The following is a 25,765-nucleotide window of genomic DNA, read 5'->3' on the forward strand; positions in this document are numbered from 1 at the left end:
CAATAGAACGGCCTTTTAATAAGACTTATATTTTAATAAGACTATAAGTCTTATTAACTCCTGGATGCCCCGCGCTAGGGGTATCATGGCACTCAAAGAGTATTTGGCACCTTATTTCTATATCTTTTGGAACACATACCCTACCCTTGTAGAGTAAATAACCATTATTAATGGTAAAATTCTTCCACTTGAATCGAGTTTGAGCAACCCTTGATGCTTCATTTCCTTGTTGAACATCCTCAGATATTCCTTCCTCAGTAGAAGCACTTTCATTTGGATCCCCATTTTTTATTGCTTCCCATATGTTGGAATATGCTGGATCAACCTGGCATTTCCCTTTTAAAGATTCAAGCAAGTTGGAAGTGAACTGAGTAAAACTCAATTCATTAATGATGGGCATTCTGCTGAGTGCATCAGCTACTATATTATACTTTTCTTTTCTATATCTTATCTCATAGTCAAACTCTTGGAGGAGTTCGACCCATCTGGCTTTACGCCCGTGTAAATCCGGTTGATCATTAAGCCACTTAATGCTTTCATGATCCGATAAAATCAAAAGTTTGGCACCGTACAGATAGTGCCTCCATTTCTTCATTGCATATACTATTGCATATAGCTCCCTTTCATAAACATAATAATTCTGTTTTGCACGGTCTAATTTCTTGCTTTCAAAAGCAATTGGTCGACCTTCTTGTAATAAGACCGCGCCTATCGCCTTATCATTGGCATCAGCTTCAACCACAAACGGTTTATTGGGATCCACTATTAATAATACTGGAGCTGTAGCAATAGCTACCTTAAGTTTTTGAAAACTTTCATTTTGGTCTGTTCTCCAATTAAAACTTTTTCCTTTCCCTTTAAGTTGGTCTGTCATGGGAACAACTATTTTGGCATAATCTCAAATGAATCTACGATAAAATCCAGATAAACCTAGGAAGATCTGCAGCTCTTCCAGGTTCCTTGGAGGTGGCCATTCAATAATTGCCATTACTTTTTCTAGATCCATGTTGATTCCCTCTTTCGAGATAATATGCCCCAAATATTTGACCTCTTGTGCAAAGAATTCACATTTAGTTTTCTTCGCATAAAGGGAATGCGTTCTTAACAGTTGGAATACTAATTGTAAGTGTTCCAAATGTTCTTCTCTTGATTTACTAAAGAACAAGATATCATCCAAGAAGACGACTACAAATGTCCTAGATAGGGCCGTAAAACACTATTCATCAGCTTCATAAAGGTAGTTGGTGCATTAGTGAGGCCAAAAGGCATCACCAAAAAATCATAATGCCCGTATCTAGTACGAAATGCTGTCTTGGGAACATCTTGTGCCTTAATTCTTACTTGGTGATAACCTGGTCTTAAATCTATCTTTGTGAAGAATTTTGCCCCTTGCAATTGATCAAAAAGATCTTCCATTCTGGGCATAGGAAATTTATTCTTCACTGTTATTTTATTAAGTGCTCTATAGTCAACACAAAGTCGTATAGAACCATCTTTTTTCTTTACCAATAAAATTGGTGAAGCCCAAGGTGAATTACTGGGTTGAATAAACCCTTTATCCAGGTAATCCTTAATTTGTCTTTCACCTTCTTGGTGCTGTGTTTCACTTAACCTATACGGTGGTTTAGAAATAGGGTGTGTATCCTTATTTATGTCAATTGGGTGATTTATATCACCCCTATCTGGTGGAAGGCCACTTGGTAAATCAGAAGGAAACACATCTTTAAAATCATCTAACAAACTACTTAATTCATTATTAACATTCAACTCACAAACATAAGAAAATTGTTGCTTTATATTACAGAAAGTAAAAGTGTTCTGTATAGGAAGAGACCATAACATATATACCTCACAAACTTCCTTCTTTATCAGCTTCTGAACTTCAGTAGAACACAGCAAAGGATTATCAGATACTTCATGTTCACCTTGAATGACAAAAGTCTTACCATCCCTTTCAAATTCCAGTGTATTATGATGGTAACTACGTTTTAAGGATGGTTCCAATCCCCATAGCCACTCCCTCCCTAGAGCAATATCAGCTCTTTCCATGTTCATAATTTGGAAATCAAGTTTATGTTTATATCCTTGAATCTCAATTTCCAAATTGGATACCATTGTATCCCATATTTTATTGACTTGGCCTTGCATCATACGAACAACATATTGATGCCCACTCTTTTGTTGGGGAAGTTTCAATTTTTTGACAAGTGCATAATTAATAAAATTATGTGTAGCAGAGTCATCAATCATGACTCTAACCCTCTTTCCGGCTATCAATCCATGTACTCTAAGTAAATCATGTGGCCCAAAAGTAGGCTGCCACATAGAAGTTGACATACAACACTTATGTTGTACATCCATGTGCAAGACCTCTAAAGATTTGTACTTTTCATACCCCTTTAATTCTAAGGTCTGCACTACATGGATTTGTTTTTCTTTTCCCTTGCCCTTGTCCTTATCCTTTCCTTTGTCTTTCCCCTTTTTCTTTTGAGGGCAATTCCAAGCAGCATGGTTAGGGGATATGCAATTGAAACACAACTTTTGTTTTTTGGCCTTATCAAAGTCATTAGGACTTAACTTTGACCTCACATATGGTTTCTTTTCAAAAGGTTGTTTTTTACCCTTAAAGAATGGCATTTTCCTTTTAAATTTGTCCACAAATTTTGAGGTTTCCAATTCCTTAGACTTGGGCTCCGTATCAGTGAGACTAGTGAGTGTACCTGGACGCATACTATCTTCATGAATTAATGCAAATTTAATTGCCTCTTCCAGCGTCTTAGGTGAACTCCTTTTTACTTCCTTTTTACAGGCTTTGTCGAGTCTCCTAATGAATCCTCTTGTTTTTTGAAATTCATCTATTCCTTCCAATTTGAGGATTATCTCAGGATATTCCTCCAGATATATCAACAGGGGTCTTTCCTTTTGTCTAACATAATCCCAATCTTCCCAATTTCTTTCCATTTCATTTTCAGGAAGGAATTCTTTCAAAAAGACGGATTCAAATTGAGCCCAAGTTTCAGGTATTTTATTTGCCTCCTTTAAAGTTTGCCACCACTTATATGCTTTGGGTCCCAAAGTTAAACTAGCCTCCAGTGCTTGGAGATGTGGTGGGGTATTTTTAAGTTTATGTAAATCTTCCCATTTTTGGAGGAAATTAAAGATTGTATCTTTATTTCTATCTTTTTTCTCCCCGTGAAATTGAGGGGGTTTCATATCCTTTAGAACTGGATTATCCCTTAATTTATGGTGGGGTTCCTTAGGATCTCGCATAGTCACATCTAAATCTTTCGATGAAGATGGGACATCCGAGATTTCTATCTTATTTTTATCTCTTTCTAACAATAAAGTTAATTGAGATTTTATTTCAGTGAGTGTTTGGGTTAAAAATTCCATTTGAAACCCCTGAGCTTGCACACGAGCAATAAGATCATCAAATTGCTCTCGTGTAGCAAAAAATTCTTCCCACTGTTCTTCTTGCATCTCTGGTTCATGGGGATCTACCATAGGGTGGTCCCTAGAACTAGAACCTTCCATTACTCTCTCTTTCCCTTTTTCTGCCATTAATACACTGGAATTGGAAAGCAAAGATAAGAAATTTGCATACAAAGTAAAGTACTTCCCTGGTTTTAATGGCAGGGCAGCTGCTGCTGGATTTATTAGTAAGCCCGAAGAGTGAGGAACAATTCTTATCTTCCCGGACTAGACCAGTCACGCTGAAAATGAAATTCTTCAGCAGAAAACGGGACCATCACTTGGACCACAAATATGTCTTTTATATGTGTGACAAATCTGGCTGATTTCAGTCCGTCGTTGGCGATTCAAATGCTGGTACTTATCATCACGACTACAGCAGTCGTCTTTATGTTTTGCCTCACAGCTTCTTCATATTTTGCCTCACAGCTGACGCAGCTGACGCCTTTGCACATTTCGCCTTTCGTTGACCAGAAACGAATCCCTTTTCGCCTCACGCCGGGTCGTTTTGCCTCACGCCTGCGCCGGGTCCTTTGTTCCTCACGCCTGGTCGTTTTTCGCCTCACGTCAGTCGTTTCACAAAGTGTCACCTACGTGACGTGGCACACTACACGTAACTACTTCGAAAGGGTCTTTGACGATTAATGAATGGTGGGCGACCCTCACGCGAGTGGCATCCTGGCGGGCAACGCGTGACCTAACGGAAGACAGACATCCTGGCGAGTAACAGGCAACCTGGCAGATGACGGATCATGTCCGTTGATCCATAGGCTCTGATACCAATGACAGATGACTCAGAAGAAGACTATGAAGCCAGAAGAAAACAGTCGGGATGGGTGAGCACGAGTGATTTCTTTCACCTCCCAGCCTTGCCTAGTATATTGCTGGCCTGACCATCGTGATCCGATTGCTAGCCGTCAAACCTTGGTGAATCCTACTATTCTTGGACTCTTTTTAGTTCTAGGCTCCCCTTAACCCCGTTCGGGCGCCCAAGAGTGCGGACGGTCATCCTCGTGCGTGTTCCCCTTGATTTACCTTAATGTCACATTAAATGTCACTTTAATGTCACATTCAATATTTGTGACCTTAATGTCACATTAAATATCACTTTAATGTCACATTAAATATCACTTTAATGTCACATTATGTCACACGACCTATGAGACAAATACTTTAGAGATACGTATGACAGGTTGGAACTATAACGGCTCATTATGGACACACCCAGGGTTGATGGAGGATTGTGAGGTCATTTTGATCATAGAGACACACTAGAGTCCCAAGAGGGGATTGCGTAGAGTAGAGGGATATATATGGGAGTCCACATATAGGAGCTGCACGAGACATTAGGGCACCATTCACGGATCAGGAGGAGTGGTTAGGCAAGATCTATAGGATAGAGTCCACATCATGGTGTGAGATCTCGACGCACGATACATGTGGATCAGGGTAGAGATCTCCTGTAGTTGGATGGTATATATTACCCTTTGCTACTTTTTCCCATGGGGGTCGAGATATGCTACCAGGCAGCCCCAACAACAAGAGGGAGAGGGGGATGGAGGAGAGTACCCTTTCATAGACTTCTTAGATGAGATTGTATACTATTCCAAATGGAGAGATTCTATTGGTAGGAGATTTTAATGCTAGGATGTAGAGCAGATAGTGTGACATATGATTTTGGGGATCTAGGGAGGCTCTAGGTGATGGATATAAAGGAGGTAGGCACATTTAGAATATTTGTTGGTACTGGAGGAGATAGTACTCGCTATGGCCAGTTCCTACTAGAACTAGGGTTGCGACACCATCTTATCATTTACAACAGGATAAAGAAATGGTCGGGATCTGCATTTATGTTCAATAGGGCTCTAGTGGAGGGCTGCCCAGAGGTGTCGACCATGAATACCAGTGCACCCATCCATAAGTCTGGAGACTCCCTAGATCAAGGTACCTACAAAGCCATCATGGCAGGCCACACATTGACAAAGATATACAAAGTAGTGCTAGAGGTAGAATTGAGTGCATATGCAGAGAGAGGGAGATTTCGAGCAATAGTACAGGCTAGTTTCTGACAAAGATTTTCTACACTCGACCACATCTTCACCTTGAGGAGCATGATTGAGCAAGCGAAAATGAGAAAGAAGAGGCTCTATTGTTGCTTTGTGGATTTCTGGAAAGCCTTTGATAGAGTTCCACAAGATAGACTATTACAGAGGTTGCAAACATTGAGGATCCCATTAGACATGATTTGGGGCATCTATGCATTGAATGAATGGGTGGTGGGCCGAGTGAGATGTCGAGGAGGTATTTTAGACATGGTCTCCAGCACCATTGGAGTGAAGCAGGGGTATCCTTTCTCCCCCCACTCTTTGTTCTCTACATCGACAAGATACAAGATCACATTACACGAGGAGGCGGCGATGGGGTGGAGATAGCAAGTATACTTGTCTCCATTATGCTTTATGTTGACAATATTGTTTTGGTCTTTGAATCATAGGAAGGTGTACAACATCGCCACACCCTTCATGACTTCTGCACGCAGCGCAAATTGATGGTTAGTCTTGGGAAAACCAAGATCTTGATCTTCCACACATGAGCCTTGGTGAGGAGGAGATCAGTCTTTACCCTAGGAGCTGGAGAGGCGGAGCTTGATTCATACGTTTACTTAGGGATCACTTTTACTACATCTGCTAGGAGATTTACCATGGCACGTGTAGCCAGAGACCGACTTACACAAGGATATGCAGCATTAGCCATGATGGAGAGACAATGTCACTAGGCACGCTTCCAAGAGCCTTGCACATGGAGATGGCTATTTGACACACTGGTCACTCCAGCCATGATGTATGGTGCACCTCTTTGGATCCTTGGTGTGGCTATATATACCTATAGACATAGATTGAGAGACCACAGGTCATTATGCTCTCACAAATGATCTACAGCAAACCATAAGTACCACATGAGATTATCCGAGCGGAGTTCATTGCACCCCCCATGATGATGGAGACCCTTTTCTGAGCATCAGCTTCATATATAGAGTACATGATATGCATCCAGATAGACTACCTAGGAGGGCCTTTGAGGCCTCTAGGCAACTAGCTCAAGCAGGGCAAGAGACTTCATGGTATGCACAAGTCGAGCATTGGCTTATAGGATATGGGATCGGCACGGACCATCTCCCCCCTTTGAGTATGATCTTGACTCCTCCTTTATACACACCTACCACAAAGAGGAACTTGGTCATGACACAATCTCAATCTCTACTAGTTGTACATACAGTATACATGGCTATCACCTAGATAGCCTCTCCCCTCGAAGACGTCTTACTACAAAGACCACTTCATGCGGACTACCATGGATGACTTCATTGAGAGGCTTGGATGCCTAGATGTATATATGCCATGTGAGAGACGGGGAGCCATTGACCAACTCAGAGTATCCTCTCACTAGCTTGAGATCAAGATTGGGAGAGTAGCCCACATCCCTAGAGTTGAGCGGATTCGCAAATTATGCCAGGAGTAGGCAAAGAGTGAGGAGAACTACGTTTGTAGATGTAGAGCTTGTAGCACAATCTAAGCTAAATACCCCATTCTATTTGGAGGAGACACCTCACTCAGACTAGTTATGGAGTCCCCACACCATTGCCACTTGGGCCAGTTCCTAGTTGAGATTTAGAGGCTCCACATATCACTCCTATAGGCTAGCACTACACAGAGAGAGGAGCGTTAGTCAGAGCCTACTGATTTCTTCCAGACAGTGACCACCCACACGACACCCATGCAGAGAGGGGTGACAATCCAGAGAGCCGAGGAGATCAGAGTAGCATGCCGCCCATGGATATAGGGATATTAGACTTAGATACTACATCAAAGAGCGATGAGGGAGATCTGCTATCGACATGAGCAGCAATTGACAGAGTTGAGGACCCAGTCTAGATGCTACCCTCATACTATTTCATTCGGGATATATGATGTACTCTACCCCCAAATCCGGACTGGGTAGAACTAGATATACGAGTATCATTCAACCACACAGCTAGACACATACTATCTCATCCTCCTATTGTATCCCTATACGAGCACTATTTGGTCTTGTATACTGCCTTGGCTTCTTTTACATTATATTACTTCCAATATATCACATTTTACTATCTAGTGGCAATCCACATTGTACATGAGTTTGTCTCATTGGCCGATTTTGGCTGAGAAGATGTTAAGATATATTTCTTTGTCTCTCTTTTTCTCTCTAACTTTCAATTTTCTCACACCCCCTCTCTTCCCCAAGCCTCTCACTGTCTCTTTAAAGTTTGAGGTGACTAAATCCTCCGGAGGTAGAAGGCCTGCGTACTAAACAAGATTCAGCTGCCAATAGAATCTCTCTCTCTCTTCCCTCCCCCTACAAAGCCTCCATTGGTATCATGACCCATGAGAAACATGAGGTGCCCATGTTGCATGCAAGGAGATGCCCCAATGCATCGTGGACAAGATTCTGACCAATATAAGAAGGGGATCTACTAGAGGAGACAGCACATTAGCACTGATCGTGTCCCCATGATCAAGCCTCTATGTGGAGGATGCAAAGAAGTCCAACTCACATCATTCAATGTGCAAGTATTGTGGAAGTGCTATACAAGTGGAGTGACTCAACTTTTGTAACACCTTTCAAAGATAGGGAGAGCGAGTCACTCCATGCAAGGAGATGCACCAAACATTGCTGAGAAGATTCTCGCCAAGATAAGAGGGGGATCTACCAGAGAAGGTGGCATTTTGGCATTGGTAGCCTTCCATGATGAAGCCTCCAACATAGGCTATCTTGGATTGATACCTCCACCAATGGTGGTGCCGGCTTGACATCTACATCTAGCTTTGAAGAATGGAGGTTCATGCACAACCAGAGAGGCAATCCACTCTTTGCCAAGCCCTCGGTAATATGTGAGGGTCAGTTGCCTTTCCAAGAGAAAGGCAATGACTTGCAAACATTGAGATTGCATGCACTATTATGGAGTGCAATCTTGCATTTAATGTCCCAAAGCAAGAGCAATGAAAGAAGATGGTACAAGCCATTGCCAATGGAGATCCATTCTATAAATGGACCAGTGACACCTACAATGACATGTGAACAAAGAAAATTGATGAAGAGGAGGAGGATCAGTAGACCCCTTGATTCTATTCGAGCTGCATGGATGAACTTTGGTTATTCTAATCTCATTGACACATGGAGTGACCGAAGGAAACACGACGCCATCAACATCCGCGTGTCTTTTTTCCTTGGTACGTAGTTTGTGTGCGCCATAGGCACTACAAGAAGGGAGAAAAATGATGGGCTTGTTCACCTACCACCACATTCAAGGTGTAAACTACCAAAACTATACAACCAAGTTTAGGAGACATTGTGGGGGGTGCAAAACTTACTTAAATAGTGAGTCCTAAATTTTAGGAGATCCTTATTTCTTTAGATCATTCCTTGTAGGGCAATCTGATATCCCTTTTCTTTATCCCTTAGAATTTATCAACCCCCAATACGGGTTTCAAATGAAAGCTTTTTAAGAGTGCATGCTAGAGCAATATTAGACCTCTACGACATTCTCCCATGAGAGGTTTCACACAATCTAAGCAATCAGCCAATGTATGCACAATAGATAAACATCAACTGTGATCATATTAAATGTAACTTTCTATGATGCAAATTTAACTCATACTCCAACCATTAATCCTTTTGGTGTGCAAACATGAATATGGTATGATTTGGGTGCTTATGTCATGTATGTTGAAGTATGTACTATCATGCAGAGTATGCTAGGTGGGCCCACCATGACTCGTGGCTCACTCACTAGTAGCCAACTTAACTCCACAATTATCCAATGGATATCTTTTTTTCAAGTATTACTATTTATGCTTTTTTTCAAGAAAAACGTTGTAAGTAGAAAAATCAAATGCAAATTTATCAAAATAGCATAGAGAGATCTTTTTTACTAGTTTGTGGCAAATAATCTCTTACATTTGTGAATATCATTGTGTATCAGAACACATCTTTTAGTGTGCATGCTCTTCATACCATGTCAAAACACTTCTAGAGAAGCTATTAAAATTTAAGCTCCTAGTCATGTACCATATGGTCTATAAATAGGGGTGTTGTATCATCATTCTTGTTCCTTTGTGTATCATTAAAAACTCTATGGAGTCTTTTCCCTCCCTTTGGATCACGCTTTTCAAAACATGTCTGTCTTCCATCTCAGCACTCTCAAGAAGCGAATAGATAACAAAGCAAGTGTATTTGGAGTCTATTTGTTGTTAAAGGTCTCTATCTCTTGCTTTGCTCAATTACACTTTGTTGGAGCCAACATTTACCTACCCCACTAGTTACAGCAAGCTCACTAAGACAATAATTGCCCCACTAGTTATAGCAAGCATATTCATCAATTGCCCCACTAGCATCATTTGCTTATGCTCATCACTACCCATGTTTGGAACATTATGCTACTGTATTGGCTCTTTCTTCAATGGATCTTGCTGTCCCGAAGCTGTCAAAGTCGATTTTCTCTTCTTGCCTTTGCCGCCCTCCCTTAAGAGTTCAAAAAGCACACAAACTAGAGATCATTTGCAAATTGCACAAACATTTCACCTGATGTCCTTAGTTGATCTTTACGTTGGTCACAAATTCTTTTCCTCCTGCTGGTCATCAACTTCAAGAGACCTAGGTCCCAAAAAATACCGAAAAACTGTTGCTGCCCTACTCAAACAGCCATGGGAGCTGTCACTTGTAGCTTAGGACCACTAGAAAGATTGCTACCCCTCTTGTATGCTGTCATCTGCACTAGATGGACCTTGGGCTATTATCACCTGCTCGTGGAGGACTCCAAACTGCTGTCACATGGTGTAGGATTGATCCCCAATGGACTGCAAATCACATTAGCAACCTCTCCTTGCTCTCTAACAGCCTTCTTCTCTCACAATGGTTGGAATAGACTTCCACCAGCCCCTAAAAAAGTTTTTCTCATAAGCCATTGCATCCTTAGGGGTCTTTGGCCTGTTACCATGAAATAACTGCCATGTACATCTCATGTGCTAAACAATCTTGCTCATTTGATTAATAATTTAATCAAATGTTATCAGTAATATTAAAGTATCTCCAAATTTCACGTCCCGTGACAGACATTCCCCTTGAAATCCCTGCAATCGTCCTCGATTGCACTGCACTGTGCCAAAAGAAAGCATATTGCATTGGAATTTCCAGAAGGCATCACAATCACAAGATTGGCCACTGTCGTCCAACCATGCCATATGCCTCAAACCTTGCTGAATATTTCCAGCCAGCATATACATAACATAAAATTGAAAATTAGTCTAGAATTGTTACTAAAAATCCATTGGAGACATCCATAACTCATGTTTCTTAACAATTTTGACTTCAAAACCATAGTAAAGCATATTCTTAGCATAAACCATGGCTGAAACTACCAATGGCATTTATTAACATGTTGTTGTCCATGGAACTAGTTGTGAACAATTGAAACCTGAGCATAAACTGATGACTTGCTGATTTGAGAACTGATCACAAACTGGTGCCAATGTGATCTCAAATTGATCACAAACTAATTGCAAAAATTGATCAATAATTGATGCAAAAACTGATTCCAAAAATGACCACGAACAGTTCTCAAACTAATAAAAAACAGAGCTGAAACTTATCAGAATTTGATCTCAAAACTGAGGCAAAAACTCATGCCAAATTGATCATAAACTGATGCATAAGTATAGTTTTAGTGCCCAGGTGAAACTCATACTCATTTGCATACATGTTAGAGTGACTAGTACACTAAGTAGTGACCCCATGGCAGACATATCATCAACATAATACCTTGGATGCATGCTAAATACATCTGAGATCCACTACATATGAGAGTTGTTCACAACTGGAGTGAAAGTGCTATCTTCCCCTTGAGCATCAGGTAATACTCTGAACTCCTACTCTGCTGAACTTGACTGAGCCCGAATTGAAGTTGGCTCTAACTGCAAGGTATCTAGGTAAAGCTACAACAATTGAGGATGGTCTGCTGCCAAGTGAGCGTCAAACCTCTGCTGCCAAGGTATCTATCAGTGAAACAATGCTGAAGCTTCACCAAGAAGTATATGGAAACTTTACCTCTAACTTTAATTGCCTCAAACCTCCACTAGGTTATAGGCATTTTTTCTCCTTAAGCATTGTGATGCTTTATACTTTCACATTACTGCAATTCCAACTTAACATGTAACATTGCATCCAGTTGACTAGCCCCTCATGTGTACCTAACATGCTAGAAGCACCAAATGCATTAGGAAACATTATTGTTTGCATAGTTTAGACCATTGCAATGTGAGTGTGCATGGGAATATGCATTTTACCAGCCATATGAATCTTTTCATCCCTAATCCACCATAGCATGGAAACTAGTGCTACCACCAAAGTAACCTGACTAATCCATAATTCCATAAATTCCTAGCTGTCCAAAAAAACATTGGATTGGCACTTCCTTGCATATGGATCAATTGCCCTACCAGCATCATTTGCTTATGCTCACTATCCATGTTTGGAACATCATGCTGTTGTATTGGCTCTTTCTTCAATGTATCTTGCTGTCCCAAAGCTCTCAAAGTCGATTCCTCTTCTTGCCTTTCCCGCCCTCCCTTAAGAGTTCAAAAAGTGCACAAATTGAGGATCATTTGCGAATTGCACAAACATTTCAGCTGCTGTTCTTAGCTGATCTTTACACTTGTCATCAAATTCCTCTTCCTCTTGGTCATCAACTTCAAGAGACCTAGAAGGATCCACATTTTGGTCTAGATCAACATTATTAGCTTGTTGTTCATGTTGCGTGCCTTGTCCAAGATCAAGCATTGCATTTTCCCAACATTTTGTGAATTTTGAGATTGAGAGGCATTATCCCTACTTGATCCCATCTCACTTACTCAAGACTTTCTTGCTGTAATGCTTAGCTGAACACAGTTTTAGCACTAGAGCAAAGCTTCTAACCTTCAATCACAAACCTCGAGTCCACCCATCCAAAGAAATCGATGGTATCCCAACAATGGAACCATGAAACTAGCCTTCCTCCTCAGATAGGGTGGTAAATAACATGATCAAGCACTAATTATAGCAAGCCGAAAATTCACATAAATTGAAAATGCTGGGTTGTCTCCGTATGTAGTACGGACTGATCCGTACGATACGATCCGTACGGTATGTCCGTACGATATGATCTGTATGGTATGTATCCGTACGATTTCATACGAAAAAATGGGCACTTTTTTGCCACTCTACTTTAAGTCTACAACTTTCTTTTTTTCTTTCTCATTTCATTTCTTTTTCTTCTTTCTTTCTTATTTCTCCCCCAAACCTCTCTCTCTCTCTCTCTCTCTCTCTCTCTCTCTCAAGCTTCTCACACCCTCTCTCTCTCTCTCTCTCTCTCTCTCTCTCTAGCCTCTTCCTCTCTCTAGTTGCACTAGTATCACGTACGAAAGGTTTGATACTATACCATACTTTAGGTACCATATCTTACGTATTAGTACCATAAGGTACCAACTTAATAGATGTATCTTTCCCATTCGAATTGCACTTTGGGACGAGCTAAATGCTCCTTATATTAATATGATTCTCCCATGAGATTAGGTTATTTGAGATTCAAACAATTTCTCTCAAGCCCACACTTCTCTTATTTGTATGATCATGCATGTATGATCATACAACTGCCATCTATGTAGTTATAAGTTGTAGGTAGCAGTAGCGCATGTTGCGCATTCTGTATTAGGTTTTGGCATGTTACCCTCATAAGTACTCATGTTATATACTCTAATAGCATTGCTATTTAGACTTGAAATATCTATTCTATTATCTTTTGTCCAAAATAATCAAGTTATTTTTTTAATTGTACGAATATCGTACCGTACCTTATAAAATCTTAAGGTACCATTTAGTACCGTATTTTATTGTACCGTACTGTATCGTATCTTTCGTACCTGACAACTATGTGAAAATGCACACTTTATCACTTTAATCTTGGACGTTGGACACTGTGTTGACCCTAAGATTGGCGCCTCTTGCGGTATTTCTTTATCTTATATTGTAAATGCAAGGAGTACAATTCAGATCCTCTGATCTCCCCCGTTAATCCAAGTGCCTCTTGCTGTCAAACTGACCGACAAGCCTCTATACTAATTTGCCCCTTGGTTTGCTTAGGGATTGGCCTTCACACTGCTTCTTGAAAGACAAATTCAGCTCCAAATTTGACATTGGTTGGTTGGCCTTTTGAATCTCCCTGAAATTTCTCAATTTCAGTTGCTAGATTTTAAGTCTTAGGCCCTCAATTTTGAGCACACATCTGGTGGCAGTTGTCAAAACCCTAATTTTTGCTTGTAAATTAGGGTTTACAGTAGAGATTGACTGAAATCTCTTCCTCTGATGATACAAACTACTTGAAAATGCTAAGATAACTTGAGAGATGATCGGAGGATGAGAGAGAATGCTACGGAGAGGGAAATTTTAGAGTTTCATCGCGAGAAACATTGAAAAACTATTGCTGCTTTAGTCAGACAGTCATACAGCTTAGGACTACCAGAAAGACTGCCATCCCTCTTGTATGCTGTCATCTACACCACAAGGATCTTAGGCTGCTAACACTTGTCCGTGGAGGGCTCCAAACTACTGTCACATGCTGTAGGATTGATCCCTAGTGGGCTGCAAATCACATTAGCAGCTTCTTGCTCTCTAACAGTCTCCTTTTCTCTCACAATGGCTGGAATAGACTTTCACCAGCCCCTAAAAACGTTTTTCTCACAAGTATGGATAAGTTTTGCCAAGGGACAACCTTCTAATCCCATTTTCTAGCATTATCTAGCTTATTAAATTAATTTTCAGAATATTAATTCTAAAAATAATTAAATTGGCTTAGCCAATTTGTCTTCCAAGTAACCCTGAGCAGTTATTGACCCCTAGATTGGCATAAATTAATTAATTAATACCTAGTCTCTAATGTCACCACTGATATTAGTAGGCAATAAATTGGTCTAGGCCAAAATTTGACACCGGGTACCACCTAGTACCTGTCAGACATAACTTATTACACTTTTTGCCTTTGGCATCCATTGCATCCTCAAGGGTCCTTGGCCTATTACTATGAAATAACTGCCATATGCATCACATGTGCTAAACAATCTTGCTCATTTGATTAATAATTCAATCAAATGTTATCAGCAAGATTAAAGCATCTTAAATTTTCACGTCCTCGTTACAAAGTTTTTACTCTTCTGAGATGGTATCGGTAAGGGAGGTAATTTCACAAATCAATCAAGTTAGGTTTGATAAGGTAGCATAAGGAGGATTTCTTGTTGAAGTTGAATAAATTGACATGAAAGGATGTGTAATTGAGCTTTGCTCTTGTAAGGTCTATAACAATTTCACTTGTCTTGTTTTATGTTTTCCAGCTATAACATGTTTTAAACTATTGTGTTCCAAATATTCTTGTTACTTTCTAAAGAATGAGCTTGTGACAGGTGGAATACAATGATAGAAAAAATGCAGAGATTATAGCCAGAACTAAGGTGTTTGCTGATCTGGTGATTAAAGCAGTGGATATGGTAGGTCGATGAGCTGATGGGAGGTTCAGAGTAGCTCCAAGTTCCTTAATATGTGATTCCACCAACTTAAAATGGGTAAGATATCTAGTGCATAGGTGATTTGGCCTAGAATTGCAATGAGTTTTCAATACCTTGAAAGGTTTCTCAGTGCATTGTAAAAATTTGAGTGTGTATAGATCTTCATATTAACCCACACACAGAGAGCCGTTTCCCTATAGGGTGTTTCATGCTATTTGTTTATGACCTATGGGAGTCACAATCCCACAAATTGTAAAGCAGGTTTGTAACATGGTGAGCATGTGGGCTAAGATCATGGGATTGAATTCTTATGACATAAATGCAAGAGCATTCCCATCACATGGGAATGCTTAAGAGCTTCTAGGGGCTATTTGATAATGCCATTTTTCCCACCTCTTATTTTGCCCTTGGTGGTTGGTTCAGCGGTATGCCATTTGTTAGATCATGGTACACATATGGATCGACCAGTTCCTATGTGGAAGGCTGTAATGTTCTATCCAAGTATATGCTTCATTGCAGTGTAAAATGTATGATGTGCTACTATCAAAGCATAAGACGACATTGTGAATGTGAAAGATGCAATTCTGCTGCCTCGGCCTTCTTGTTTGCCTGTCTTAGCTGATTTGCTCCTTGGAAGGGACGGGTTTCCTGTTAGGGTTCATTGTTCCTCAGGTATGGTAGGGTTCATTGTTCCTCCGGTATTTTGCCATATTTTGTAGCTGATTGCCTCTGTTCCTAGAGTGCCCATGATGAAGATTCAACATGTCTCTCTACCCTTTCTCGTTCTTCTTAGGCCTTGTTATGAAGGATACCCATTTTGACAGACTATTGGATGTCTCGTTATAAAGAAAGACGTGTTACATCACTATACCATGCATAATCATGTGTGCTCCCATTTTATATTATTATGGCATGCGTGTACATCCAATGTACTCTCTTCTGAGCCGCACTGAAATAAACTTTTTTACAAGTTATGTCTCAATTTAACGATGTTGAAATTATAATTATTTAACGTGCTTTTTGGCAATCCTGCCTCAGATGCATATGAATCAAAAGAATGAATGCATATTTGATTGGGTATGGATCTGAAACAGGCAAAAGGCATACCTTCTAGTTCTCCAGTCTAGAAAACTTCCATCTTACTATATTGATATGGCTTTCTCCTTGCTATATAATAAATCTATCACAGTAGTAGCAAGTGAGCTAGAAGACAATACATATGTGATTCCGTTTACTAGTGTTGGTGCATGATTAAGTATATAAGACAAACAAAAAGTAGTTGTACAAATAGATGTGCAATGGACGTTGCCTTCTGGTTTTTAGATTCAAGTACCAAGTTAATTTCTGCCCAAAGGCAAATTATTTAGCTAGGTTGGAAGACAAGCAAGCCCATTTTGAAAGTAGATTTGAAAGTAAAAGAGATTTTTCTATATAGGGAACTATGAGGAAATTTGGAAGGTGAGCTCGTTTTAGTTATACTTGGCTCAAAATGCTAGGGGTAGATTACCCAACATGATAGTTCCCAAGTCCTTGAGTTGCTACCAATATTGGAGATCTGAATAGCTTCAAATAAGGTTGAAATTTCATTTTTTACTTGTGAGCATCCCTTAGTAGTATTCATTTCTCATTCATATATTGATCATTTTCAAGTTAAGTTACATTTCTCATTCATAACCCTCATTTGCATCTTTCTCCAAAGCCTTTGATAGGCTTGCTACAAGTAAAGAATCCATTGCTAGAGAATTCTTCAAGGGCATCATGGTGGCGGTATGCCAAAAGTATGTGGACTTCAAGAAATGTTTTTGATTCGCATCAACTTCACATGGTTGTTCTTCACTAACTAAAAAATTTGTCACATGTTCCTTGGGGGTGGGGATCTATATTTGTCAGTTTAAATGTTTAGCTAGTGTGAAGAGGTGCATAGCTAGCCAAAAGCATATTTAATCCCATGAGAGGTGGGTGTCTATTTGGAGTGAACAATAAAGCCATCATTTGTAGTGTAGAAGATTCTCTCAATAGAATCATCTTTGCCCCAACTTGTGTATTGAGGTCATCCATGTCCTAGTATCCAACTAAAATAAGGTCTTGTTTGATGAACCTACCAATTTATAAGTGGCCCAAAGTGTGAGCTGTATTAAGGGAATATTGAAAACATAGTAGTCTCTCCATGCCAAAGCCATGTAATGCAAACTAGGATGACATTTGAGCATACCAATATGAAGTATCTCCCACATTAGCAACGAGCATTTTTTAGTATTGGAGCAAATTATGTATACCTATATTTAGGCAACTCACAAGCAATGCATGAATGATACTAATTCTATGAGGGCCTCTATTACAATTAGATTAGGTGTTAACTCAACTCTAATGAGCTTTTGTGGGACCAAAGCCTTCCTTTGTTTATCTTAAAAATCATGGTCACAAAGGCCTCTTTGTCAATCTTAATTTGTCATATGTGCATCCTATTTCATTGTATTGGTCAAGTTTAGGGCCTTGTACTTGCCATAGAATGTGGATGTGACCAATCTATCAAATAGACATAATTTAGTGCGAGGCTCCTAATACAATATTTGGGAGTATATCATCTCCAAACCACCCAATGTTATACACCCTCATGTTGATCTAGTCTTTGTTGGCCTCGTGGAGAAAGTGAGCCCTATCAATAAGACTTGTAGGCTCTATCATTGAGACCTTGATGGTAATCTAGGCTATTGGCTCTCTCATAGAGAAAGTGGGCCCTATTAATAAGACTCCTAGTAAGAATCCACATACTCCATCTCCTCCCCGTAAGTAAATAGAGATGTTGATGTCCTAACTTGTTATGTTATAGGATTGGCCACCGGAAACTTGCTTTTACCATAGTTTCACTAAAAGCCTATTTGTCCTATATACATATGTATGCCATGCATCCAAATGTTAATACAACCCTTACAGAGAGTCAACTACTAGCTAGGCAAAAAAATATGAAATGAATAGATGCAACCAAGGAAACTCAAAGAGAAGAAGAAGAAATGCAAAAAGAGGAAAACATGCACGTGCGCGTGCGTGCACACACATTGCTTTTGCAATGGGCACAAAACAAATGAATGAGATTTTTCATTATCTTACAACGTGATTTCATACTTATTATGTGGATTTATGCCATTATAATAGAACTTATTTTAAGGCATCTTTTGGTCATGTATATTGGAATGGCCAGCAATTAAATGAGCACAACACATTGAATATTCATTTGTTGTCATTTGTGACATTAACTAATTAATCATTTTAGCATGGCAATTTTTTAGAAATCAACTTATCCAACAAGCATAGTGGTGAAAAGTGCTACGTACCCAAAAGACTATAAAGCATTGTTGCTTATCATTTGAATGAAATGCCATTGTACTTGTTATTTCAGTTAGTGTCATAGTTTACATACACACGATTGTGTTTATGAGCAAGCTTCCACCTTGGAAGCTAATTCACTTGTGTGATAGTCATTATCTCTAAGTCAATGTTATCATGAGTTTTGTCTTTCTCTTCCATCCACCATAGCCATACTCTAGATCCATGCACTTCAACAAGGGTTAGATAAAGTCCCTAAAAATGTCACTTTAATTTATTAAAAATATTTTACAAAAAACATTTGATGGAATAATGGGCTTGATTTTGGATTTGTCTTTATTAATAATGAGGAAATAGCTAGCTTGTTATCTAACCTTCCACTAGTTGTGCTTCTTTATTGCTCTCATGCAAACACACCTTTCAAGAAAAATGAAAAAAGTTCAATAGTCATATATATCTAACATTAGGATTGAAAATCTAGATCCTTTGGCTAATTGAATACTCTTAGAATTCATTCTTAGACTACCAAAGAGAATCTTTAGTGCATGCTTGGCTAACATTAAGAAATGCTACAAATGTATCCCTCATAATGGGGACTTTGTGATAAAAACTATCATTGTCACCATTATGAATTAGTCTTTTAAGCAAACAAAACCAATCTAGATATCCTCTTTAATGGGCTCCCCACCTATTTTTGTAGCAAAACTTGGTCTAAAAATAAAAGATTGTTCTCTTTTAACCTAGAAGAGACTATAGAATCAACAATTAGCTCATAGATCACACATTTATCCAATTGGGTCATAAAGTATTTAGACAAACTCATAGTATCCCCATGGGTCTCTCATGCTCTTGGCCTTTATCTATTATGTTTTGAATATTCGTTTTGCTAAAAATTCGTTAGAACTCACATAGGAGGCATACTAAGAATGTTTTCTCATTATTTATAGATACTACAATGACATCCTCTAATCAAATGTTCATAACCAAATGGTTTCCCTTGACACTATCATTAATTATAAGCACTCAAAGTTTAAAATTTATCCAAAAGAATTCATACATCTTGACTTTACAGAAAACCAATTCCATGTCTTTCCAACTAGCCACTTTATTTCCACAAGAATAACCTTTCATAATATGGAAATGATTGTAGGGAAATTAACCATCTCATAAAGCACTTTGACAAAAGAGACATTTTCTCTTTCCCTTGTAACAAATTCATCCATCATAGCAATAATAGACCATCCAGTTGGTCACACAAAGTCATCTTATTCCAAATCCATGCTCAAATCTACTCCACCAGTTTGAAAGGTGGAGCAGGAGGGGAAGCATGAGCAAAAGCAAAAGCTATGGAGGTTCAAGCAAAAGAGAAGAAGACAATATATGGAAACTCACAATCGAAGTGTGTGACTTGCCTTTCCTTATCCCATTTTCATGCAAAGAATAAAGAATAAAGTGATTGATATGCGACTACCACATGCAATGTATAGGCATGTAGGTGATAAGTATAAGTAAATGTAGGTGATAAGTATAAGTATAAGTAAATGTAGGTGATAAGTATAAGTAAATGTATAGGCATGTAGGTGATAAGTATAAGTAAATGTAGGTGGCTAGGCACAAGCAGAATTTAACCTCCAAACAACCTTTGACTTAAAGGCAAATGTGCTTGAGTATGGAGAAAACAAGGAAAAAGTGAAAGTACAATGTGTACATATAAGTTTAACAAGATGAGGAATAGATGTCAGCTCATCCTACACGCATCATCTTCCTAAGGAAGGCATAATGTTCCATCGGGAGACTTTTAGTGAGTAGATATGCAATATTCTCGTCAGTCAAGATCTTGACAAGCTCTATGGGCTTGCCCTCAATCACCTCTTTGTGAAGTGATAATGGACCTCAATGTACTTGGTCTTTGCATAAAAGACAAAATTACATGCCAACTAAATGGCACTCATAGAGTCCAAATGCAAAGCAGGAATCATAGTCATACCGAGGTTCACAACTAGACAACCTAACCATAGGGCCTCCTTGCAAGTCTTAGTGGCAGTAATGTACTCCACCTTGATAGTAGACAAGACCATGAAAAAGTAAAGCCATAGCTAGAGGTGGACTTCCTACTATTTGTATATCCTGCATAATAAGAGTGTGTGTAGCACATGACTTGCTTGGCTAACACTAAGAAATGCTACAAATGGATCCCTCATTATGGGGACTCTGGGATAAAAACTATCATTGCCACCATTGTAAATTAGTATTTCAAGCAAACAAAACAAAACTAGATATCCTCTTTAATGGGCTCCCCACCTATTTTTGTAGCAAAACTTGGTCTAAAAATAAAAGATTGTTCTCTTTTAACCTAGAAGAGACTATTAAAATCAACAATTAGCTCATAGATCACACATTTATCCAATTGGGTCATAAAGTATTTAGACAAACTCATGGTATCCCCATGGGCCTCTCGTGCTCTTGACCTTTATCTATTATATTTTGACTAATTTTTTTTCTAAAAATTGGTTAGAACTCACATATGAGACATATTAAGAATGTTTTCTCATTGTTTATAGATACTACAATGACATCCTCTAATCAAATGTTCATAACCAAATGGTTTTCCTTGACACTATCATTAATTATAAGCACTCAAAGTTTAAAATTTATCCAAAAGAATTCATACATCTTGACTTTACAAAAAACCAATTCCATGCCTTTCCAACTAGCCACTTTATTTCCACAAGAATAACTTTTCTTAATATGGAAATGATTGTAGGGAAATTGACCATCTCATAAAGCACTTTGACAAAAGAGACATTTTCTCTTTCTCTTGCATCAAATTCATCCATCATAGCAATAATAGACCATCTTGTTGGTCACACAAAGCCATCTTATTCTAAATCCATGCTCAAATCTACTCCATCAGTTTGAAAGGTGCAGCAGGAATGGAAGCATGAGCAGAAGCAAAAGCTATGGAGGTTCAAGTAAAAGAGAAGACGACGATATGTGGAAACTCACAATCGAATTGTGTGACTTGCCTTTTCTTATTCTATTTTCATGTAAAGAATAAATAATAAAGAATAAAGTGATAGTGATAGGCGACTACCACATGCAATGTATAGGTGTGCAGGTGGTAAGTATAAGGAAATGTAGGTGGCTAGACACAAGCAAAATTTAACCCCCAACAACCTCCGACTTAAAGGAAAATGTGCTAGAGTATGGAGAAAACAAGGAAAAACTGAAAGTACAATGTGTGTATATATAAGTACAACAAGATGAGGAATAGACGTCATCTCATCCTACACGCATCATCTTCCTAAGGCATGATGTACCATTGGGAGACTTTTAGTGAGTAGATATGCAATATTCTCATCAGACAAGATCTTGACAAGCTCTATGAGCTTTCCCTCAACCACCTCTTTGTGAAGTGATAATGGACCTCAATGTACTTGGTCTTTGCATAAAAGACAAAATTACATGCCAACTAAATGTCACTCATAGAGTCTAAATGCAATGCAGGAATCATAGTCATACCAAGGTTTGCAACTAGACAATCTAAACATAGGGCCTCCTTGCAAGTCTTAGTGGCAATAATATACTCCACCTCGATAGTAGACAAGGCTATGCATTTTCGTTCCCAGGATATCCAAGAAACATTTGCTCTAGAAAAAGTAAAGACATAGCTAGAGGTGGACTTCCTACTATTTGTATATCCTACATAATAAGAGTGTGTGTAGCCCATGACTCGACTATCCTAGCCACCATAGCATATGTATATATGTGCAATGTCCCTAAGGTATCTCATGATACCCTTCACAGTGTCCCAATGTCACTTGCTAGGTGTCGCCATATAATGAGCCATAACTCCCACTACAAATGTCATATCAAGTCTACTAGCTATTATGGCATACATCAAGCTAGCTACCACAAATTACCTTGACTACCACATGAGAGAATATCTCATCAAAATTAACTCCCTTCTCCTCCTTAAAATCCTTAACATCCAATCTAGCCTTATACATTGGCTTAGGGTGACCAAGGGTACTCATCAACTTATATATGCAATTGCATGGAAATGCAAACTTCTCGTTGGGCAAAGAAACCAAATCCCATATACAATTTTTTTGTAGTGAATTATGCTCAGATTGTATGGCCCTCTTCCAAGAGTGACTATCACCTCTGTGCATAGCCTCCTTATGAGTGAGAGGCTCACCAACATCTATCACCATGACATAATGCATAGAGGGCTTAAAATGATCAAGAGGATAAAGCCTCATAGAAAGACAAATATACACAAGTGTGCATATGAGGGAGGTTTACTAGACCATACATCCTCTGTAAGTCTACGACTAATAGCAGTGCATGGATATATATTAATCAAATAAATTGTAGTAGTAACTACCTCTACCCAAAACTAGTATGGTAAACCTATATGACTAAGCATACTGTAGACTCTTTCTTGAATAGTCCTACTTATGTACTCTGCAACACCATTCTAGGGTGGGGTATATTAGGCGGTCAACTGATGCTTATACCCCTTCATCACAAAATTTCTCAAAGGCCTTAAAGACATATCCACCCCCATTGTTAGATCATATGCATTTTAGCCTATGCCCTAACTAATTCTCAACCATAGCAATATGGGATAGGCCTAGACCTTATGCGAATAATCATCAATAAATGTAATAAAATAATGTGCATCACCTAATGATTGATAGGGCATGGGACCATAAACATCTAAATGCATAAGAGCCAATGGCTCACCCATGTGTGTAGAATCGCATTTTTTATATGACTTACAAGTTTGCCTACTATATAAACAATGATCACAAGAGTCAAAACATGAGTAGTTAAGAGGTGGAAAATACTGCAAATGAGTGAGCATTTTCATTTCTTTAAGGGACATCTACCCAAGACCGTGATGCCATAGAGATACATGAGGAAGATCAAATATTGCCAAAATATTATCAATAGAGCCAAATACAAGCAAGGGGCACATGCTACCAACCTTGGCATCTTTAGTAAAAACAAGACTACCATGAATAATCTTTATTGTTGAATCACCAAAAGAGATATGGTATCTATCATCATCCAATTGTCCAATGGAGATAAGGCTTTTAGTCAAAGTCGGGACACTATAAGGATCTCTATTATATAGGATTCCAAGCTGTTACAAAAGTACACAATAGTTTTTAAATATCATTGCAATGTGTATTACATCAGGGAGCTATGTATCCATTAAGATCAAGGTTATAGATGGGGTGGCCATTCTAAAATAGTTGATCATGACATGTATTCTTTAGTAAGTAGCCCACTTATTTAATTATGTTATGATGAAACTCCATGCTTTAGCTGTGGTTTTTAATTTGCAGCAAAGGTAATGCGTGCTAGATGCATGACACTTGATACCATAGTCATAAAAAGCTCCCATTTTTAAATGATCGTTTGGGACTCATGCATGTTAAATTGAATAAGCAAACATATTGTATTTGCTCAAAAAATCTAATCTTTTTGTGAATATGCCATGATGATAGGAAAGACATGTAGCCAACATAAACCATTATGAGGCAAATATCTTGTCCAATTATCCCAAGTCCAACCTTACCATGAAGGAGGTACACTCTATAAATGCAATTGTTGAGTGGAGTTTTGGGCTAGGAGTTTCAAGAAACTACAAAAAGTTCTTCTGAATGGGGCCGTATAGTCCATGTTTGTGAAGGATGACTTGAAGCAATTCGTTTTCATATATGCTTTGAGAAGGGGGCAACAACTGTATTGCAATGAGCATAAGGGATGATTTGCAACATACCCATTTTCATATATGCTTTGAGGAGGGGGCAACAACTATGTTGCAATGAGCATAAGGGCTATTTAGATCCAAGAAAGCATAGATTAGCATGTTGTCCATATGCACGATTGTACTTGGAGCCATTAAAGGATTCATAAATGCACAATTTAAGTGTGAGGGGGGCCACTGTAACAATCACATCAATTGCCATGGTTGTTATTGGCTTGGTAAAGGTGGAGAAGCAAACAAAGTAAAGAGCAAAGAGAAGGTAAGGGTAGGGTTAGTTAAGAACCCTATTTTAAAGGGTCATTTACACCATCCCTCCTCTTGGTCTACCCATTTAGCTTTTCCATTTATCCATACAACCAAACAAGGCTTTCATATGCACACCCTATTATTTTCTATCATCTTTTACTTGCAACTTTGGCTACATATGCATCTACCGAAAGAGTAACATGTCTTCTTCATCAACTACTCAAGTTTTTGTAACTAAGTTTGATGTGATGGGATGACAACACATGTTGAACTTATAATGCCTACATCCCATAATGATTTGTTTATTCTCACTAACTTGCTATTATGGATGGTTTTATAGCTAATAGATTCAACCCTTCATCAAACTTGGTTCCCTCTAACTTGTTTGTGGATATTTGGTGGAGAATATTTCACTTCTATTGGAAAGCCCTTTCTAGTTTAAATTTTGTCACTCTTAATGATTTATGGCATCACAACAATGTATGAATCTTGTATCATCCAATCAAATTTAATAGTGTCTTCAATATAAAACATCAAATGTTGCATTGTAATATGAATTTTGTTATGTGGCTATCTCAACCCCTTACACATGAGAAATATGTTATATATATACTTTTATTTCATAAGTTGATTTTTAAATGAGAAAGATTCAATGTGGCTATCTCAGCCCCTTACACACGATAAATATGTTTTATATATACTTTTATTTAATAAGTTGATTTTTAAATGAGAAAGATTCAATGTATTAAATAATAATCACTCTAGATACAAAATCACAACATTCATGAGTGAGCTTACAAGTTAAAATCCAAAACCAAGTGACTTTGGTTGCAATCTCCTCCTAGACTATTGACTTGTTTTCCCTTACAAAACATGTTGTATTTCTTGCCTCAAATGATACTTAGTGGTGTGAAAAGTTTAATTGTTTAATATATTACCTTTCTAGCCTTTCTTTGATGCTTGAAATGACCAATGATCCAAAAGGATATCTCATCCTTCTCGCTAATGTTTAGTTTCAAGTGGTGTGCAACTTGGCCCCATGCTTGTCTAGCTCTACAACCATTCTAGAAGAGGTGGGGTAGGGTCTCTTCCTTCCCACATGAGCATTTTCCACCTATGATACCCCTCCTTTTCAGCTTGCTTCTTGAAAATATAGCTCCTAACATGATTTTCCATAAAAAGACCTTGTATTTTAAAAGAATGTATACTTCCTAGGAGCCACATAAGCATCCGAGAAGTGTCTCTTATGCTATGTTGATACCCTAATGCCTATTCACATTTGATCTATTGCCCAATAGAGCTCTATGAAAGAGTT

General features: G+C 38.6%; 1 protein-coding gene across 3 annotated transcripts in view; it reads left to right on the forward strand.

Moving 5' to 3' along the window:
- Positions 1 to 16,034, forward strand: part of LOC148023043 (P-loop containing nucleoside triphosphate hydrolases superfamily protein) — a 127,754-nt gene extending 111,720 nt beyond the window's left edge. Inside the window, exon 11 of one of the 3 annotated variants that reach the window (XM_087696046.1) lies at positions 14,994 to 16,034. In XM_087696046.1, coding sequence (XP_087552172.1) covers positions 14,994 to 15,007 — 14 coding nt within the window. In that variant the 3' untranslated portion in view covers positions 15,008 to 16,034. The remainder of the gene's footprint in view (positions 1 to 14,993) is intronic. The other 2 variants (XM_087696045.1, XM_087696044.1) reach the window with 2 other exon arrangements.
- The last annotated feature ends 9,731 nt before the right edge of the window (positions 16,035 to 25,765 follow it).

This window comes from Lygodium microphyllum, chromosome 16 (assembly GCF_053477565.2).
Source record: "Lygodium microphyllum isolate KBCC chromosome 16, Lygodium_microphyllum_v1.1.10, whole genome shotgun sequence".
Classification (NCBI taxonomy): domain Eukaryota; kingdom Viridiplantae; phylum Streptophyta; class Polypodiopsida; order Schizaeales; family Lygodiaceae; genus Lygodium; species Lygodium microphyllum.